Source organism: Anser anser, assembly GCF_964211835.1.
Source record: "Anser anser genome assembly, chromosome: 9".
NCBI lineage: Eukaryota > Metazoa > Chordata > Aves > Anseriformes > Anatidae > Anser > Anser anser.
The window spans coordinates 3,625,916-3,642,740 of NC_139729.1; the positions used below are offsets into that span (position 1 = coordinate 3,625,916).

The 16,825-nt window shown below is 38.5% G+C and overlaps 1 protein-coding gene across 1 annotated transcript in view; it reads right to left on the reverse strand.

Moving 5' to 3' along the window:
• The window catches only part of LOC310904279 (uncharacterized protein), a 231,542-nt gene that overhangs the window by 213,548 nt on the left and 1,169 nt on the right, over positions 1–16,825 (reverse strand). Inside the window, exon 2 of the mRNA XM_083848762.1 lies at positions 15,652–15,864. Within this exon, the coding sequence (XP_083704888.1) occupies positions 15,652–15,668 (17 nt within the window). The 5' untranslated portion in view covers positions 15,669–15,864. The remainder of the gene's footprint in view (positions 1–15,651; positions 15,865–16,825) is intronic.

The window sequence follows — 16,825 nt, forward strand, 5'->3', positions numbered from 1 at the left end:
ACAAATTTCAGCCCTCAGATTGTACAACTCGTGTACCGAATCATTCATTACTCACTTCTTTATTATACTACCAATACCTCAGTCTTTTTTCATAAACTTTTCATTTAAATTTTCAATAGTCATGGACTATGTGGAAATACCGTGAAATCGCAGCGTAGCATGTGGCACAACTGAAGAGAGATAAGACACCAAAAATACAATTTTTCACCTACCACATTTCTGTTTGCATTTGATCCTCTTAATCTGAATTTCTTTCAGCATCATTAAACTGCAGCAACACTGATGATGGAGGTCAGTTAAATTTCAGTCTTGCAATTTTTGTACAAAGATAACTGGATTGAAAGTGCACAAAGGAGCATCCACTGCTCTTTTTTCTATATGTAAAGAACAAATCCTTCATGGCTCAAATGAAGTAAGGCGTTTAAATATGCGAAGTCAAAAGTTAAAAACCAGCTATCAGATTAGATATGCATACAAATATAGCAAACCCTCATGAAGCCCACAGACATCATGGCAACATAACCAGTAGGGAACTAAAGCAGGTAGAAAAGAAAATTAGATCAGATTTTTGAGGTTATGACACATTGCATGTTGGAAGCATTTACCAAATTCCTATAAATAAAGAAGCTATTCTGAGCAAAATTGCATAAATATGATGGAAATTAAACCCAAGGAAAGTCTACAAAAAGGTAAGTTTTTTTGTTTTTGTTATCACAAAAATATCTAAAAATAGAAAAAAATACAAAACAACAAAAAAACTGTTTCTAGTGCTCTGATTTCAGCTCAAAGGCAGAACCTTTTGCAATAGCTTTTAGCTGATAGCTCCTGGTGGCACAGGGTGTTGGGCTCTTTAAATTTCAGTCTTTTCAGTTGGAATCAATATGTACAAGATCTGCTATTGTAGTCTGCCTCCATATCCCAGATGGCCTCTTTGAAATATTGGTCCACCTCCTGATTCCACCTCCCTACAAGATGTTATAGAATGAGGCTTATAGACTATATTGAGCAATGTCTCCAGATAATTACCCAGTGCCATGTGGCAGATCAGAAGTTGCAGCCCACCCAGCCACAGAAATACAGTCAAGAGAGCACCACAGGACAAGCGGGGCTCTGCAGGCAAAGAGGTCATTTAGGAAGTCTGCTGAAAAGCTTGAGCTGAAATTTATGTGCTTTCACAGAACACAGTTTTGTGGGAATAGAAATGTTTTTGCAGTGTTACATTGTATAGAAGGAAGGAATGTGGTATTGAGATATGCTTACAGTGATAAGAAAGCTCAGCAGGTGACCTCCTAAAATGCAGACAACCAGACTCCTTAGAGCAATCAGGTGAAAATCACTATGTTAAGTCAAGCCAGATAAGGGGAGAAAACATTACCATCTCAAAAACAGGCCGGCAACTGAAGGCCAGGCATTGTCTGTGAAGCATCAGATAGATTGTGAACCTGGATTACCCACTCCAGTGGGGAAACAGGGGAGGGTCCCGTCATCAAAAAGTATATAAACTGTGTTTTGGAACTAGTAGGTGTGCTCTCCTGCTTGTGGGGCGCCCGCCATTGCAATCGCGAATAAATTACTACTTCACTGAGATCCTCGCCTGAGCCTAAGTTATTGGCTACGGAGTGTTTCTCACAGTTTGAAGCTCAGAAACACCACGGTCCCAAAACCTCAAGCCAGAAGAAAGTACATGTTGGCTCACTGAGTGTTTTGCTCAGCTGGGACTCTGGAAAAGGCTTACTCTCTTCACAGTCTGAACATTTCAGAGAAGGCAAACTAAGTCTGGGATAAAACAACACTGGGATCTAGCTTCTATATCAAGCACATGATACCACACAAGTCTGTTATTCAAAACTTGTGGTTCCATGTGGCATAACAGCCACACGAACATCAGGGTTCTTTTAGGATCAGTAACTGCTACTTCTTTATTGATGACATATCATCTCTCTGTTACTGAGGGCCTAACTTCATCTCTCATATTGAGGGCATAACTTCATTATCCTTGTAGCCTCCCCATATCGAGGACAGGCTCCCTTATACCATTCGCCCCACAGCAGTCCTTTTCCACTAACTATTCATTGGTCAACAACTTTGCCCGGCAACCAGCAAACACCCAGCAACTTCCATGCCTTAGCGGCTGGAGAATAAGCAACCCGAGACGGCAAGGCCCCTCCTGAATCACCCTTCTTTGTTCCCTCTAAACTCTTTACATTCCTGAGGGCCTCATCGTTAAGAGGCCGATGTTATCACCAACTATGGGGCTTCTCGACTCCCATGGCCACACTCCCACAGTTCCACTAGTACAGGGCTCACTCACCTCTCTTCAGAGAGGCTCAGCATACAAGGGATAAACCATTTACTCAAAATCCTATAATCCTGTGTCCAAAGAGAATCTAAAAGATCACTATCAGGTATCAATTCTCAATCTCCAATATCTAAATATACATATATATTTAAAAAACCTGCCGTGCGCATATGTGAACTACAGCACATCATTCCATAACAGCTACTTCCCAGCAAGCTGAAGTCAGCTCAGTCACTGTCAGGCAGAGTTAATCTCAAAGATCTGTCCTGCTTTAGGTTCATTCTTCACCTGTCAAAAACAAAGGCTATCACTAGTGCTGTCAGAATTATCACTGGAGTTTACAGAAGCATTTGTCCACTTTCAGCATTCATTTTAGTCTACGTTCCAGCTTCAGGAAAGACAGGTAGTCTCTTTGTTAACAACAGGCAAGCCACTCATGAAGAAAGACTACAATTCTTGGTAAATACATATATATATATATATATAAAAGGCATTACAAAGGAAAATAAAACCCAACCTTTCTTTTTAATACTTTCTACAAAAATGTTATTTTCTAATAAAAATATTTTGTGCTCAGACAAAAATTTTGAGGTATTTCTGCACTGTTAATGGTTGAGGTACTACTGCACTGTTAACGATTGCCCCAATACACTTAGCCAAGGTAGGAGGGTGGTTTCCAATGACTGAGAAAAGAAGCAGATTGACAGAGAACCCAATTCCTGAAGGATACGCCAGGCAATTGGGGGTGGGATGTATTCAATTTTTTTTAAGCAGCTCTTGTTCTATGGTCTAGAAGTTTTACACAGCCACCCATTCTTCCTGACACAGTCATAACAAGCAGCACTTTGAGACTTGTGTGCTGCACATCTGGAACAAAGCTGCTGTACGCAAAATGCTGCACTAAAGCCTTCAGTGGCCCTTTCAGGTCAGAAGGATGCTCTCTGGGAGCTAAGCTCTGTGTGTGCTCAAATCCTCTCCAGCTGTGGAGCCACGCTAGGAGACTTTACAAGCCATAACAGACCAATTGTTGTTTCAACAGTAAAAACAACAAGCTAAAGAGATCAAATTTAAAACAAATAATAATTGTTAGATTTCATTTATGGGGAAAGGCAGAAAGACAACTATGTAAGCCAGATATTAATAGAGGTTTAGCTCTATTGAACCTGCTTAAGAATGAGGAGGAAAACCATAATTTAATAATTGCATTAACTACATATCCCTTTACAGTGGTAAAAAAAAAAAAAAAAAAGCTGATGAGAATGCCCATCTGGTCTTACTTGAGTCTCTGCAGAATCATCTGAATACCGCTGTCCATTTAAGTGGAAAAAAATAATAATCCTGCCAAATGCTCATCAGGGCCTTCTGCCAGACTTATGGCATAGCTGCTGCTGTGCAGAAAGACCCCTTCCCCTTCTCTTCTTTCTCAATCTCTCTTGAAATCACTCAAAAGACCCATAGCCAACGTGATATACAGGACAATGAACCCTAGCCATTAGAAAGAGCAAGCAGCTGATCACCTACACTCACCCGAACTGGCTCTAATATTGATACATGTGAAGGACCAGAATTCTGCAATTGCTTCACCTAAGTATGCATAAATAAGTATAAATAAGTGTCAGTTCTAAAAATTGCTAATCCAAATATCTTTGGCCATCCAGAAAGAGTGTTGTTAGACACTTTCAGAAGTTTTCTGTTGAAAACTAATTCCACACCGCTTAGGAAATTCATGTTCTAAGTTTACTTTCCCAGGTGACTACATGCCATGACCACTGAAGCAGCACAATTTCTGCCACAGTATTTAGGGTTGGGAGAAATGAGATTTCAAAGGCTTAATATTACTAAAAATACATTACCAAAGGGAAACAAAGGCAACAAAATGCTTTATATCATCCCAAATTTGCAGACATCCTGAAATAATAGCCATGATCTAGCTGAAAGATAGTCACAGATACGTCAATTAATTATTTCTCTTGTGATCAAACTACCACCCTTTGCATCCGCTGTAAATCCCAGGTGATTCCCAGACACAACATGGTACCAAAAGCCCTAGCTGTTACGTAACCTAAACTGACAAGTTTTCCTTGGGAGAATGTTCGATATTTTTTTCCTCTTTAAATGCTGCTACATATTGAACCATAAAACTATACAAATTCATGTGTAAAATTAACCAAGTTTAAAATAAAAACAGGTGTAAGGGTACTGTTTAATTCAATATTTTCATGTATAAATGACTACTAAGTTTCCAATTTTATCAGTTAGAAACAGTTGTATTATCTGTATGTTAGATTCCAGGGGAATTGTAAAGGCAGGGGTTATTTGTTGCAGGTATTAATAAAGTTAATTGTGCACATATTGTGAATTTGATATTAAATTCCACTAGAACCTCACATCTCCAGTTTGTTTGTGCTTCTCTTCACACAAAATTCAGGACCTCCCTCAAGAGAAAATTTCCTACCTTTTTTTCCTCCAAAATAATTCTCCTGAAACCTTCAATAAAAAGTGTCTTTGAATTCAATACTAATTTAGAATTGTTCCAAATTTTGCTCCAGAATTGTACATACAAAATCATATTCCTTTATTTATTCTTCCATGACTCCAAAGCCCCTGTAATTGCTAAAAACTTCAAATCCCGTTTTTATTTAATGGAGCTGAATGTAATCTGTTCTGCTGTGACCCAAAGCGTCTGCAGCTTTAATCATACTCATCATCTTTATTAAAGTGATTTAATAATCACTTTATTGATTTGATTCATATTGAACCACATCTGAAGTTGGCAGAGTTCAACCTCTCCAAACACTGCCTTCTTAATTGTAGGAATAGCACTGGCTCCTGGCTAAAAAAGCATCAATTAATGTATACATATTCAGGCTCTGAATCTTTACATAAGATGCTCTGCATTTTTCCACACGCAGTGTGGAAAGCTTAGTTTCAAAAAACAAACAAATACTGAAATTCATATAGAATTGAAGATCTCGTTTAGCCTCAAAAACTCCCAAGTACTCCCAAGTGGAATAACATATCGAAGACAGGTGAAAAAATGACAGAGACTAGAGAAAGTAGTCCAAGGGTCCAAATGCAAGTCCTAAATCGAAGTTATTTGAGAAGGGACTTGAACTTTGGTCTGCTACAATGGGAAGAGGTCACTGCAACAATGAAATTATTTGCTATTCAGAAGTGCATCTCCCTCCTTAGGAGCTTTACCAATCTTTTTAATTTCCCAAGAGAAGTGTTCATTTAGAACAACAACAAAACCACCTTCCACCAACGGATTAAATCTTTACGAAGAAAACTTCTCTCTAATTTCCGTAGTTGTACACTGGAGGCATAAATCACCTTTTAAATATTATTTTTAATATTATTTTTAATATTATTAGGTCTCCACAGAGACAAGAGTGTATACAGTATCACACTTTACTGAACAATTGAGATGTGTACTGGTTTCCTGGCTCTCAGTTCATAGACTTGACATGCAAGAAGAAGCAACAACAAAAATTTGAGGCTTCAGGACACATCTGGCTTTCCAAACATAATTGAATGCTTAATTACATACTACCATCTACTTATGTTCCTCAGAAATTGCTTTAGATCTACCCAGACAGTTAAGAACAATGTTTCTTTTATCAATGAACAAGTGATGACCTACAGCCTAGTAGCTAGACAATATCTATGACAGAGATTTTGCTCGCCCATCTCTCTCTCTCTCATGGACACTCCATGCTTGAATGGCAGACTACAGACTTGAATTAAGGATCCTGATTGACCAGAAAGAGATTTCCTACATCAGTCAGTCCAGTGTCTTTCCCTGAGTATTTCCCCTTTTTTTTGCTCACACTGCTCACTCTTTCCCCTGCACCCCCCCCACCCCTCCCCCAAATCTTACAAAACCTGCTCAAAATAGAACGCATCTCCTCTACATAAGAAAAAAAAAAACAAGCTAATGTAAAAACCTCATTAAACCAGCTGCAGATGTTAGGAAGAGTTCTTAATATTATTACTCTGGTTTAGATTATTTTTTTCAATACTTAACTTAAAATAACACCCATCTTCAGTCTTAATTTTCTAGTTACAACACCTGGTTCAGTATCTCTTTATGTTCATGTTTTTTGAGATGTTTATATTTTAAAGAGTAATCACAGGCAGCATAGTGCATCTAATCTTATGTCACTAATGAAACATAAATGATTCTTTTTGTAATTTAGAGCTCGTCCCTCAGTCCCTTTTTTTTTTTTTTTTTTGAATTCTAATACTTTGCAGGATTGCTAACTGCAAACAAGAAACCAACCACAATATGAGCAAGAACAAGAATCAAATAATCTCCACCTACATATTACTCCAGCAACTCCCTGCTCATTAAGAGAGGGAGAGCAATAAGTAAGGACTAGGAATTCAGATACATCTATCTCTACACAATCCTTCCAGTTTCAGCATGCTTCTGACCTTTTCAAGGAAACGAGTTCGCTTCTTGCTCCACTATCATTAGATGGTGGCACTGCACCTCAAGGTGCATAAGTAGGAGTTTCATATTTCAACAGAATTTGGAAAACCCATTTCATTATCACAATCTATTAGCCTTGAACTTAAAGCCTTTAGCCTGCAGTGTGAGCCATAAATAGGCTAGTACTGTCAATATTAAAGCTTACTGCCAAGAATGGGTGAAATATTGTCAAAGGAAGCAGTTTGTCTTCCAAAATATCATTACTTTTCTACTGCTTCTAGAAATATCCTTTCATGAACGTATTGAGTAGGTAACACAGAACAGAGCAAAAGCAGCAGGGCAGGGAACGGGCAGCTGGCGAACCTGTAAGGAAATCAGCACAGTGAAGGGTGGAGAGATTGCTCGTCCATGGCTGAGTCTGAAGGCTAACACAGCCCAGAAGCCACAGCTCTGGCTAGAACAGAAGGCAGGAGAGACCTGATTTTTTGCACGGATAAGGAAATGGAAGGTACCAGGAATTTCGGGGGGGGGGGATGGACAAATTTACTTCCTTAACAGAAACATTTGTGTTGCCCCTGCAGACTCAGTGAAGAGGATTTCAGATCCATGCTTTAGCTAAGTGCAGCTGTTAGCCTGGGGCAGTACAGCATCACAAGAGAAAGCAGACTTACAAGTAGAAGTATCTTAAGTTATTAAAGGTGCAAGGTTAATATGGACAATATGCTTGGAGGCTAAGACACTTTAGCAATCAGTATCACATTCAACTCTGTGGATAAACTGAAGTCATAAAATGAAATCGTAGAAGAATGATCTTTATTCAGTGAAAACCTGAAAGGAGTTAGGAAAGCAGGATTTCAGCCTAAAGGTTTTTGTTATTATCATCTTATTTCACTCATGCTTATCTTCCAAGAAGTCAAATGAGCATTGAACTATGTCTGTGAGTTTTAAAATACATATGTGAAGTAACTATGTTCAGCTACAATAGAAACATAAATATTTGTGTGCTACCATCTATACATTTTATATCGGCTCTTACAACAGTGAATATTGTTCTAAATCAGTGGAGTCATCTTAGATTTCAGAGAAGAAAAAGTATTTGAAAAAACTAATCTGAATATGAGAGAATACTTAATAAATTAAATTGTGTATTCCACATGAACGTATATAAATATTCTCATAGGGAACAATTGCCTTTAATTCAGAACTACAGGCAGGTTTGCCTTTCTGTTTGACACTGGGGCAAAACCATCCTGTGCTGATTATACAGTAACCGATGTCATTACTTTTGGCACAAATGCCATTAACACTTTTGATGTTCTTTCAGCAGCATAAATACTTTTTTCAAAATCAAGAGATAGGAACTTGTAAGAACAACAGGGGACATTGTTTTGGTCAGAACCTGGCAGCAGATGTGCTGGAGAGGCCACAGCGTGATGGCACAGATGCAGGAGCCCAGGTGACAGCAGTATCCAAGCCCCATCGTCCTTCCCACAGCAGCTGGCACCCTCTACAGCTCAGGTAGCAGCCCCATACCTGTGCAAATAGCCAAAGCCTGCAGTAACACTTGGGCAGGATGCAGGAACCAAAAGCCACAAAGGTATATACACTCTGGGGCAGGATGCAGGATGCTGTGGTTTTTGCAGCCTATGTTGTAGCCAAAGTCAACTTCAAAGAGAGATTTGGGAAGAGGAAGCCTGCTGGCTTTGTGGCTGGTGCAGTATTTGATCAGAACCGAACTACACAGTTAAAAGAGGAGGGCTGGTTGTTCAAAGATACAGATAAAAACACACACACAAAAAGTTGTTCTGGATCTCTTACAGGGAAATCACAGAAAATGCAAGACTCCCCACAGCAGTGTCCATGGCAGAGGATTTGTTCAGACACAGACCTCTCTCTCTTGAAATCTTAGCAGGTCAATGTACAGTGAAGTACAAACTGTTCAGCTCAGCAGGAAAACAAAAGAAAACACAAAACCCCACCACAAAACAAACAAAAACTCAACACAGTAATAATCTTAAAATATTGCCCCCCAGAAAATATATTCAAGTGCCCATCACTGTAGACTTTAGTTTAAACTTTGGGGTGCTTGGTGCCTCCATTACTGCATACCGTGGGTGTGAATCACTAATGCTCCCTCTGCCTTCACACCAAGAGACACCAACAATCACCTGCTTCAGCTCAGACCATCGCAGGATTCTGCGTGTGACTGTTGGGAGAGAAAAGGAAGTAGCACGGCCCCATACACTCTGCCCAGAACAGAAATAAAAAAAAAAATAAAAGATTATATTAAACCAGAAAGTTATGAGAGTTTGGCTTTTTCACTGGTTGCCTCTTCCTTTTACACAAATAATAATACAGGTTTGTCTACAACATCGGCAAAATTTGGCAGAACATACTGTTGAGGAAAAAATGAAATCTTGCAAGGGGAAAAAAAAACAGAAAACAGTGAAGTTATATAAAATTCTCAATATTAATACCCAAAGTTTTAATAATAATTAATACTATATTTACTGTTAGCCAGTTAAAAGCCACAGCTGGACATATCAATACGTGACTTACTGAATAATTATACATCACTGCCTGTGTACTAGTCATTGAGCTTCTGACTGAAAAATATTTCAAACTTTTTCATGTGAATACAGCATATTCCAACTGTTCTTATTAACACTCCCCTAAATATTTTTCCTGTGTATTGATCAAATTTCCAGTTCAATAAAGACAAGAAGATTTGAATGATTACGTGCATCTTTCCAGGCACATGTCTCCTGTTAAGACAGTGTTCTCCACAAAGACTTCAATGCTCTATAGTACACGTGCAACTAGTTACAGCATTAAAAATTCCAGAGAAGCATGGCAAGAAAAATATTGTTCTGGAAGAGATCTATTGTACAGTATATAAAACTCCCTCCCTTCCATACATGAAAAAATAAAGAACAAAAAGAAAGGAGCAAAAAACCGTAAGCCTAAACTCCCTCTCGTCACAGTTAAAAATAACTCTTGGAGCTTTTACGTCTCATGTTGAGTGCCAAGAGACAGAAACATGTCTACCTGAGGAAGACAGAGTTATTTTTTCCCCTCCCATTTTAAATACTTTGACCCTAAAAAAGCTGCAGAAATGACATTGTCACTGGGTACACAGAGCAGTGAAGAACTTACACATTTATGGAAAACATCTTAGTGCAGCAACCGTACAGGCCACACAACTCGGAGGCAGTGTGGCAGGAGGCCCAGCAGGCCCAGTTTGCTGACCACGTCCCACAGGACCAAGCTGCACTTTTCTCCCCAAGTCCATGCCCACAGTGCCACGGCTGTACGAGCACGGCCACACACCAGGAGCCTGTAGTTAAACCCTGAGGATAAGGCTTCTTTGAGGAGCACCAGAGCCAACACACCAGGAGGATATGGTTCTGAAGCCACCCAGCAAGTGACAGTAAACATATTTGGTAAATGTATTCATTTTACTTTACAGCTCAAGACTGAAGAAACACATGCCAAAGGGGGCCCAAGACCTTTCACTACTTTGCACCAATCTTCTGTTTTTGTCTTGTTTAATAATCCTTCAGAAACAGTTCTGATCCCCTTGACAAACTGCTCCAAGCATGCAAAGCAGACATATGATGACCAGATGGCCCGTAGTCTCATACTTCAACACCCATATGCTTCAAGTGTATTTTCAGATTGCTGCTAAAGAGTTGCGGTTTAGAGTTGCATAGATCCTAGCTGGCAAAAAGAAGCTTTACAGATGTTGGAAAAACCCCTTTCACTACAGAAGGATCCCACTAAGAACACACTAGGAATTAAGCTGATCTGCAGCATATCTCTGAGCTAGCAAAAGACTCAGTTCTCTCTGATGTCCTACTGATAACATTTCTTCTTCTTTTTTTTTTTTTTTAAGACTGTTTCTGGGGGGAACAAGATTGCATTAAACAGTATTTTTTTTATGATTGAATTGGATTTCCCCAATTGTTCCTACCAGACACTATGAAAAGGGATAATAGTGAAAATTACTAATAAAATAAATGCATGAGTTTTGCTGATGAATTTATCTCTAGATCAAACACCAACTGTACTGAAGAAAAAGACTTAAGACTACAATTCAGGCTTTCAATTTCCTACAAATCATTAAAAAATATTGAGCCTAAAGAAACAACATTTTATATTGAGTACTGAACATTTTACCAGGTTGTCAAGGTAAGCTTTCTTGAACTCACAGTGCACAAGACTGGCAATAGCTAATACTCAAGATTCTCATATACAGGAAGCCAAGGTTTGCAAGAAAATTATAACATTAGGTCAAAGGAGATAGTTGGGGATGGGCAGTGGGAAAGATCTTTGAATTTTCCTTGTATTTTGAACGATAATTTTATGTTCCTTGGAAGACCACATTAAAAAAATATTTCATAGTCCATGATGAACATTTGGCATTTATTTCGTGACTGTTTACCCAATGTCCCTTTAACAAGACACAATAACAAGCATATTTGGAGTAAATTCCTGATCCCATTCCCACCAGTGGGGGGATATGCAAGCTGGATATGCAAAAGTACAAATGCCCAAGGGTCTCAGAGAGAAAATATTTGAAATATCCTATATATTAAATGAGAACATTTAAAAAAATAATAAAATAGCAGATATTTGTCAAATAGGTCAATTTATCAAAAAAATCATATGGCAATAGTTCTCCGATTTGTTATTTACAAGACTAAATCACCTGTCCACCAATGGCTGGCCTATAATGAATAAAAGAGTATTAAAAAGAAACAACAAAAAAATCTCAATTTAAACATTACACAGAGAAGGAGATATTATGGCACTGAACATAAAAGAAGCCCAGAACAGACTTGGACAGTGCCACACCTGCTGTGAGAGGGGCTTAGTTATGAGATAGATCCCAAGCCATAGCAAATTTACTCTTTTCTTTTGAATACAATATGCTCTGACCCACAGAATCACAGAATCATCTAGGTTGGAAGAGACCTCCAAGATCACAGAGTCCAGCCTCTGACCTAACACTAACAAGTCCTACACTAAACCATATCACTAAGCTCTACATCTAAACGTCTTTTAAAGACCTCCAGAGATGGTGACTGAACCACTTCCGTGGGCAGCCTATTCCAATGCCTAACAACCCTTTCAGTAAAGAAGTTCTTCCTAACATCCAACCTAAACCTCCCCTGGCACAACTTTAGCCCATTCCTCCTTGTGCTGTCACCAGGCATGTGGGAGAATAGACCAACCCCCACCTCTCTACAGCCTCCTTTAAGGTACCTATAGAGAGCGATGAGGTCTCCCCTGAGCCTCCTCTTCTCCAGGCTGAACAAGCCCAGCTCCCTCAGCCGCTCCTCGTAAGATTTGTTCTCCAGACCCCTCAACCAGCTTCGTTGCCCTTCTCTGGACTCTCTCGAGCACCTCCATGTCCTTCTTGTAGCGAGGGGCCCAAAACTGAACACAGTACTCGAGGTGTGGCCTCACCAGAGCCGAGTACAGGGGGACGATCACTTCCCTAGCCCTGCTGGCCACACTGTTTCTTATGCAAGCCAGGATGCTGTTGGCCTTCTTGGCCACATGTGCACACTGCTGGCTCATATTCAGCTGCCTATCAACCAGTACTCCCAGGTCCTTCTTGGCCAGGCAGCTTTCCAACCACTCATCACCCAGCCTGTAAAGCTGCTTGGGGTTGTTGCGCCCCAGATGCAGGACCCGGCACTTGGCCTTGTTGAACTTCATGCAGTTGGCCTCAGCCCATCGGTCCAGCCTAACCAGATCCTCCTGCAGAGCCCTCCTTCCCTCAAGCAGATCGACACACGCACCTAACTTGGTGTTGTCTGCAAACTTACTGAGGGTGCACTCGATCCCCTCATCCAGATCATCAATAAAGATATTAAAGAGAACTGGCCTCAGTACTGAGCCCTGGGGGACTCCACTAGTGACCAGCCTCCAACTGGATTTAACTCCATTCACCACCCATGTCTGTTCTCTGGAAGAATTTCACTTCTCCCCTTCTCATTGCCCTTCCTCTAGACATGCATCATGTTCATTAACTCCTAGATTCCAAGACTGCAAATTCACACTATAAAAATCCATGTATTCCTGAAAGTTATTCCCAACAGGACTTGAGGAACAGTGAATAAAGTCAACATAAGCTGTAGCTATTTTTACTGACATGGAAATACCAATGTATAAGGACTTTTCAGTACACACAACTTTTGTACAATCCAGTGTTCATATGTATAAACAGACAGTCTGAATCTCTTCTATTATTGTGCAATTATGTTTGCACTCTTCTGTATATTTCCATAGCATCAAGTAACACAGTAGATGTGTCTGTAAATGTCCATTTGTAACTATTCCACTGCTTAACACTCCAGTTTTCTTTAGATAAAAATACTATATACTAAAAATTATATGTGCAGTGAGCTTTTTTATTCCTTCGAGATAATCAAAATATTAAGATATGTTTGCATTTACAATAAGTACTTTTAGTCCTTTTTAAAACTACTATATAATATCACATATATATATATAATGAAAATTATATGAAATGTTAAATAGAGTATTAGACAACATTCTCAAAGGAAAAGGCATGAAGTATATTTATCATCCAACTGGCAGAAAGAATAGACTAATTGTTCTTAAGTACAAATTTTCAGAAATGACATGACTTATGAATTTTATAGATCTTCAATTTATGTATCTGAAATTTGAAACACTAAGTGATTTTCAGAAAGGAAAAGGATCAAAGCAAGCATCAAAAACTATTCATCCCCAAATCAAAGCACTCCAGGTCACCTTTGAAAATTCTGGTGAACTTACATAAAAATGAGTCACTCCTATTTCTCACATATGAGTTTGAATTCTAAGGATTTAACTACTAAATTATAGTATTTCACTAGCATCTAACATAAAACTTAATAAATAAAACACGAATTACAAAGGCACTCTTATATAAGATGTTCAAACTCCACGTCAAATTCAATCCTCACCTGTACTAATTCATGCTTCTTAACCAGGAGTACTGTACACAACCCCCTACTGAGCAGAGCATATCCCCCGATAGAGTAACAGGGTTTTGAATATGGGACTAGCACACCAGTAATTCTCCTGCAAGAATCTTAAGTCATGCAGTCTACAACTGAATTTCCCTTTTCCCCCAATGTGGCAACTCACCATCATACCTGGATCAATTAGTACTTCAAACTATTTCTTCCCTTAAAGTGATGGGAAATTAGACTATTTTAGAATATCTTTCTTTTGTTCCCCAAGTGTATATTTTTGTTCTGTATTATGGAATTTCATCTGTCTTAAAATAAATAAAAATAAAAATCCATTCTCAATGTCCATTCCACGCTTTCTGTCTAGCAATTCAATACACCTCCTCTATTTATGATGCCTCCAAAGTTTGAATTGTTAGTAAATTTCAACAGAATACAACATATATTGTGCCAAACCTGATCCTGAAAATATTAAACAATATTGGTTCCAAGATTGATGCTCAGAAACTCTATTAAATAATCTTTCAATACACTCTGCTACCTCATTTTAATATGATTTATTCTGAGGCAGCTTTATCACTCCAGTTTATGCTTATTTCCTGGAAAGCGTACAAAAATATAAAATAATTCAATTCGACACCTTGGCTCAAAAAGTACTTCCTTGTGTATGCAAGGCTACAGTTGATTTACTAAATGACAATGAAATGTATAAAACAGCCTTACTGTGCTAAAAGTTACTGCCAATATACGACATTGTTAAATTAAAAATTAATTGCCTGAAGAAACATACAGAAATGCACACATGCATAGTTGAGATTTTTTTATTTAGTGTTGCTCAATAATTCATGGCTTGAGTAAGAACATGCCTCTTTCAGCATAAAAATGCTAATTGCATTAAAGAAGGAACAATCCCTGAAGCACAGAAGTGAGCATTACAAGTTGTTAGTAAAAAAATAAAAAAAAGTCCCACTGTAAGTCATTTTTATTAACTCACTCTACAGTTGTAAGGGCCACACAATTACAAATATTAAAGAACTATTCTGACTTAAGATAAATAATCAAATTAATTTTTAGTTTAACAATTTTTTAAAACTCCAGTCCGACTGACAGACTAAAGCTAAGAGTGACAAAATGCCACAATTTTCCAATATTTCTTTTGCAGCACTTTCACCTCTTCTTTACATACAGTGCACCATTGTGCTTTCTCTACTGATACCAGCGAGTGGTGATCACCACAGTAGAAAACCAATGAAGCTGCTTTTCTCCCTCTATAGCTGAAAAAAGCGTTAGCTCCAGCAAAACATTTCCTTTTGGTTTTAAGTGCATAGGCATTCGTTTTTTAAACTAAGATACTTTTAAGTAATAATTTCCTTTTAACTTTTTTTTTTTTTTTAATTTTCACTCCTTCCCATTTTAACCAAAACAATTTGAGAAAAGCTAGCAGAAAAAAAAAGAAACAAAAACATGTAACTCTCAGTGCATTTCTGGCAAAACATTTCAATCAAAAAATGTCCCTGTTGTCTCTCAGTAGCAATTAAGTGACAGTAATGAATCAGCAAGTGCTGTTCTGCAGTGTAAGAGTCCTCTGCAGCCAGAACATACACATTAATTTCTTCTTTTAATCTGATTTTTTTTCCACTACAGTGAAAACCACGTACTGTGGATGCAATATGCATCATGCAAAAAGTATGTATTTTAAATTCGCATCATCCCTCTCATCTCAATGGAATCAGATTGTGTTTGGGACTCTAATCCTTTAGTAGGACTATGTCAAAGTCTCCTATCAAAACTGCACTGTACTGAGATCATCTAAAGGTAAGGGTTGCTTCCACTACAGAACTAGGGAATCGTGTTGTTGGGGCGCCACTGGGACAGGACAAAGGATTCAGATGGCAGAGAAAAAAGGGTAAAAGATAGAAAAATACCTCAAGGGCAGCTGCATGCAAGATCCACCTGGCTCAGAATCCACTTCAAGGAGCAAAATTGCCAGAGACTGCAGGTGTCTTCTGGGGAAACTGTTACCGAAGATTTTTTCTTTTATTCTCCTTCCTAGGTGTTTGTCACTGTGAGGGATGAAATGTCAGGAGAGGCCACAAGTCTGATCCAGAATGTATATTTTCACAAGACGAAGAGCTGCACTTTTTTAAAAAAGAAAAAAAAAAAAAGAGGTAAAATGTTGTCAATTTTTTTCATTAAATTTCACAATTATGAGGTTTAATACCAAAGGAAATAAATAGCTTAAAACTTTGTTTTAATTACTTGGTTGGTACAGAGATTATATCTCCTGTCAGAACACAGTAATGTAGAGAACATTGACCAAATGAACTCTCTCCTTGTTTGTGTCTCATGTAATTAAGCATTATAATTATAAACAGCTTTGGGCTGTCATAATTAGACTCCTGTTGATTTTACTGTTGTTGTACCACACACAGCTCTCTGGTCACTGGCTGGTCATGCAGAGGCTGCACACAGTCTGTGTTTTAAAACGCTGACAACTGAGTAGCTGAGGAAGTCTTCAAAGACAGAAACTGTGCTCGCTTGAAATGGATTCTTAATCAGGCATTTCTAAAGAAGGACTAAACTTAGCACTCACCCTGTTATTTTTGAGAAGAGAATTTATATAACCAAGTCATTCCTCCTCAAATGTTTGTGGCATTTCAATTAAAAGCAGCTCTAAGCAACTGCTTCCTGATCAAATGTCACCCTTGTTATGGAATTAGTCAAATATTTATCAAGATGAATTTTAAATTATTTTCATGCATGTCCTCCCTAATTACATTTGCATATGCATTAATCTAATTAGCGCAGTGTCTTTAATATGAATCAAAAATGGATATTTTGCATATTCTCAGATTTAACTTTTAAGAAGTGCCACAATGGTTGTGAAACAGCACAGCAGCTTGGATTTGCACACCTCATTCCAGCCAGACTGCGTGTCCTCTGCAGTGACACGGTGACTAACGCAGAGAGGAGTCGATTAAAACTGCCCATGAACTGCCAGAAGGTAAAGACCAAGCTAGGACAGGCAACTCTGACCGCTTTCCATATGGCTAGGATTTGAAATCTGTTGTAAGGAGATGGAGATTTTATTATTCTTCT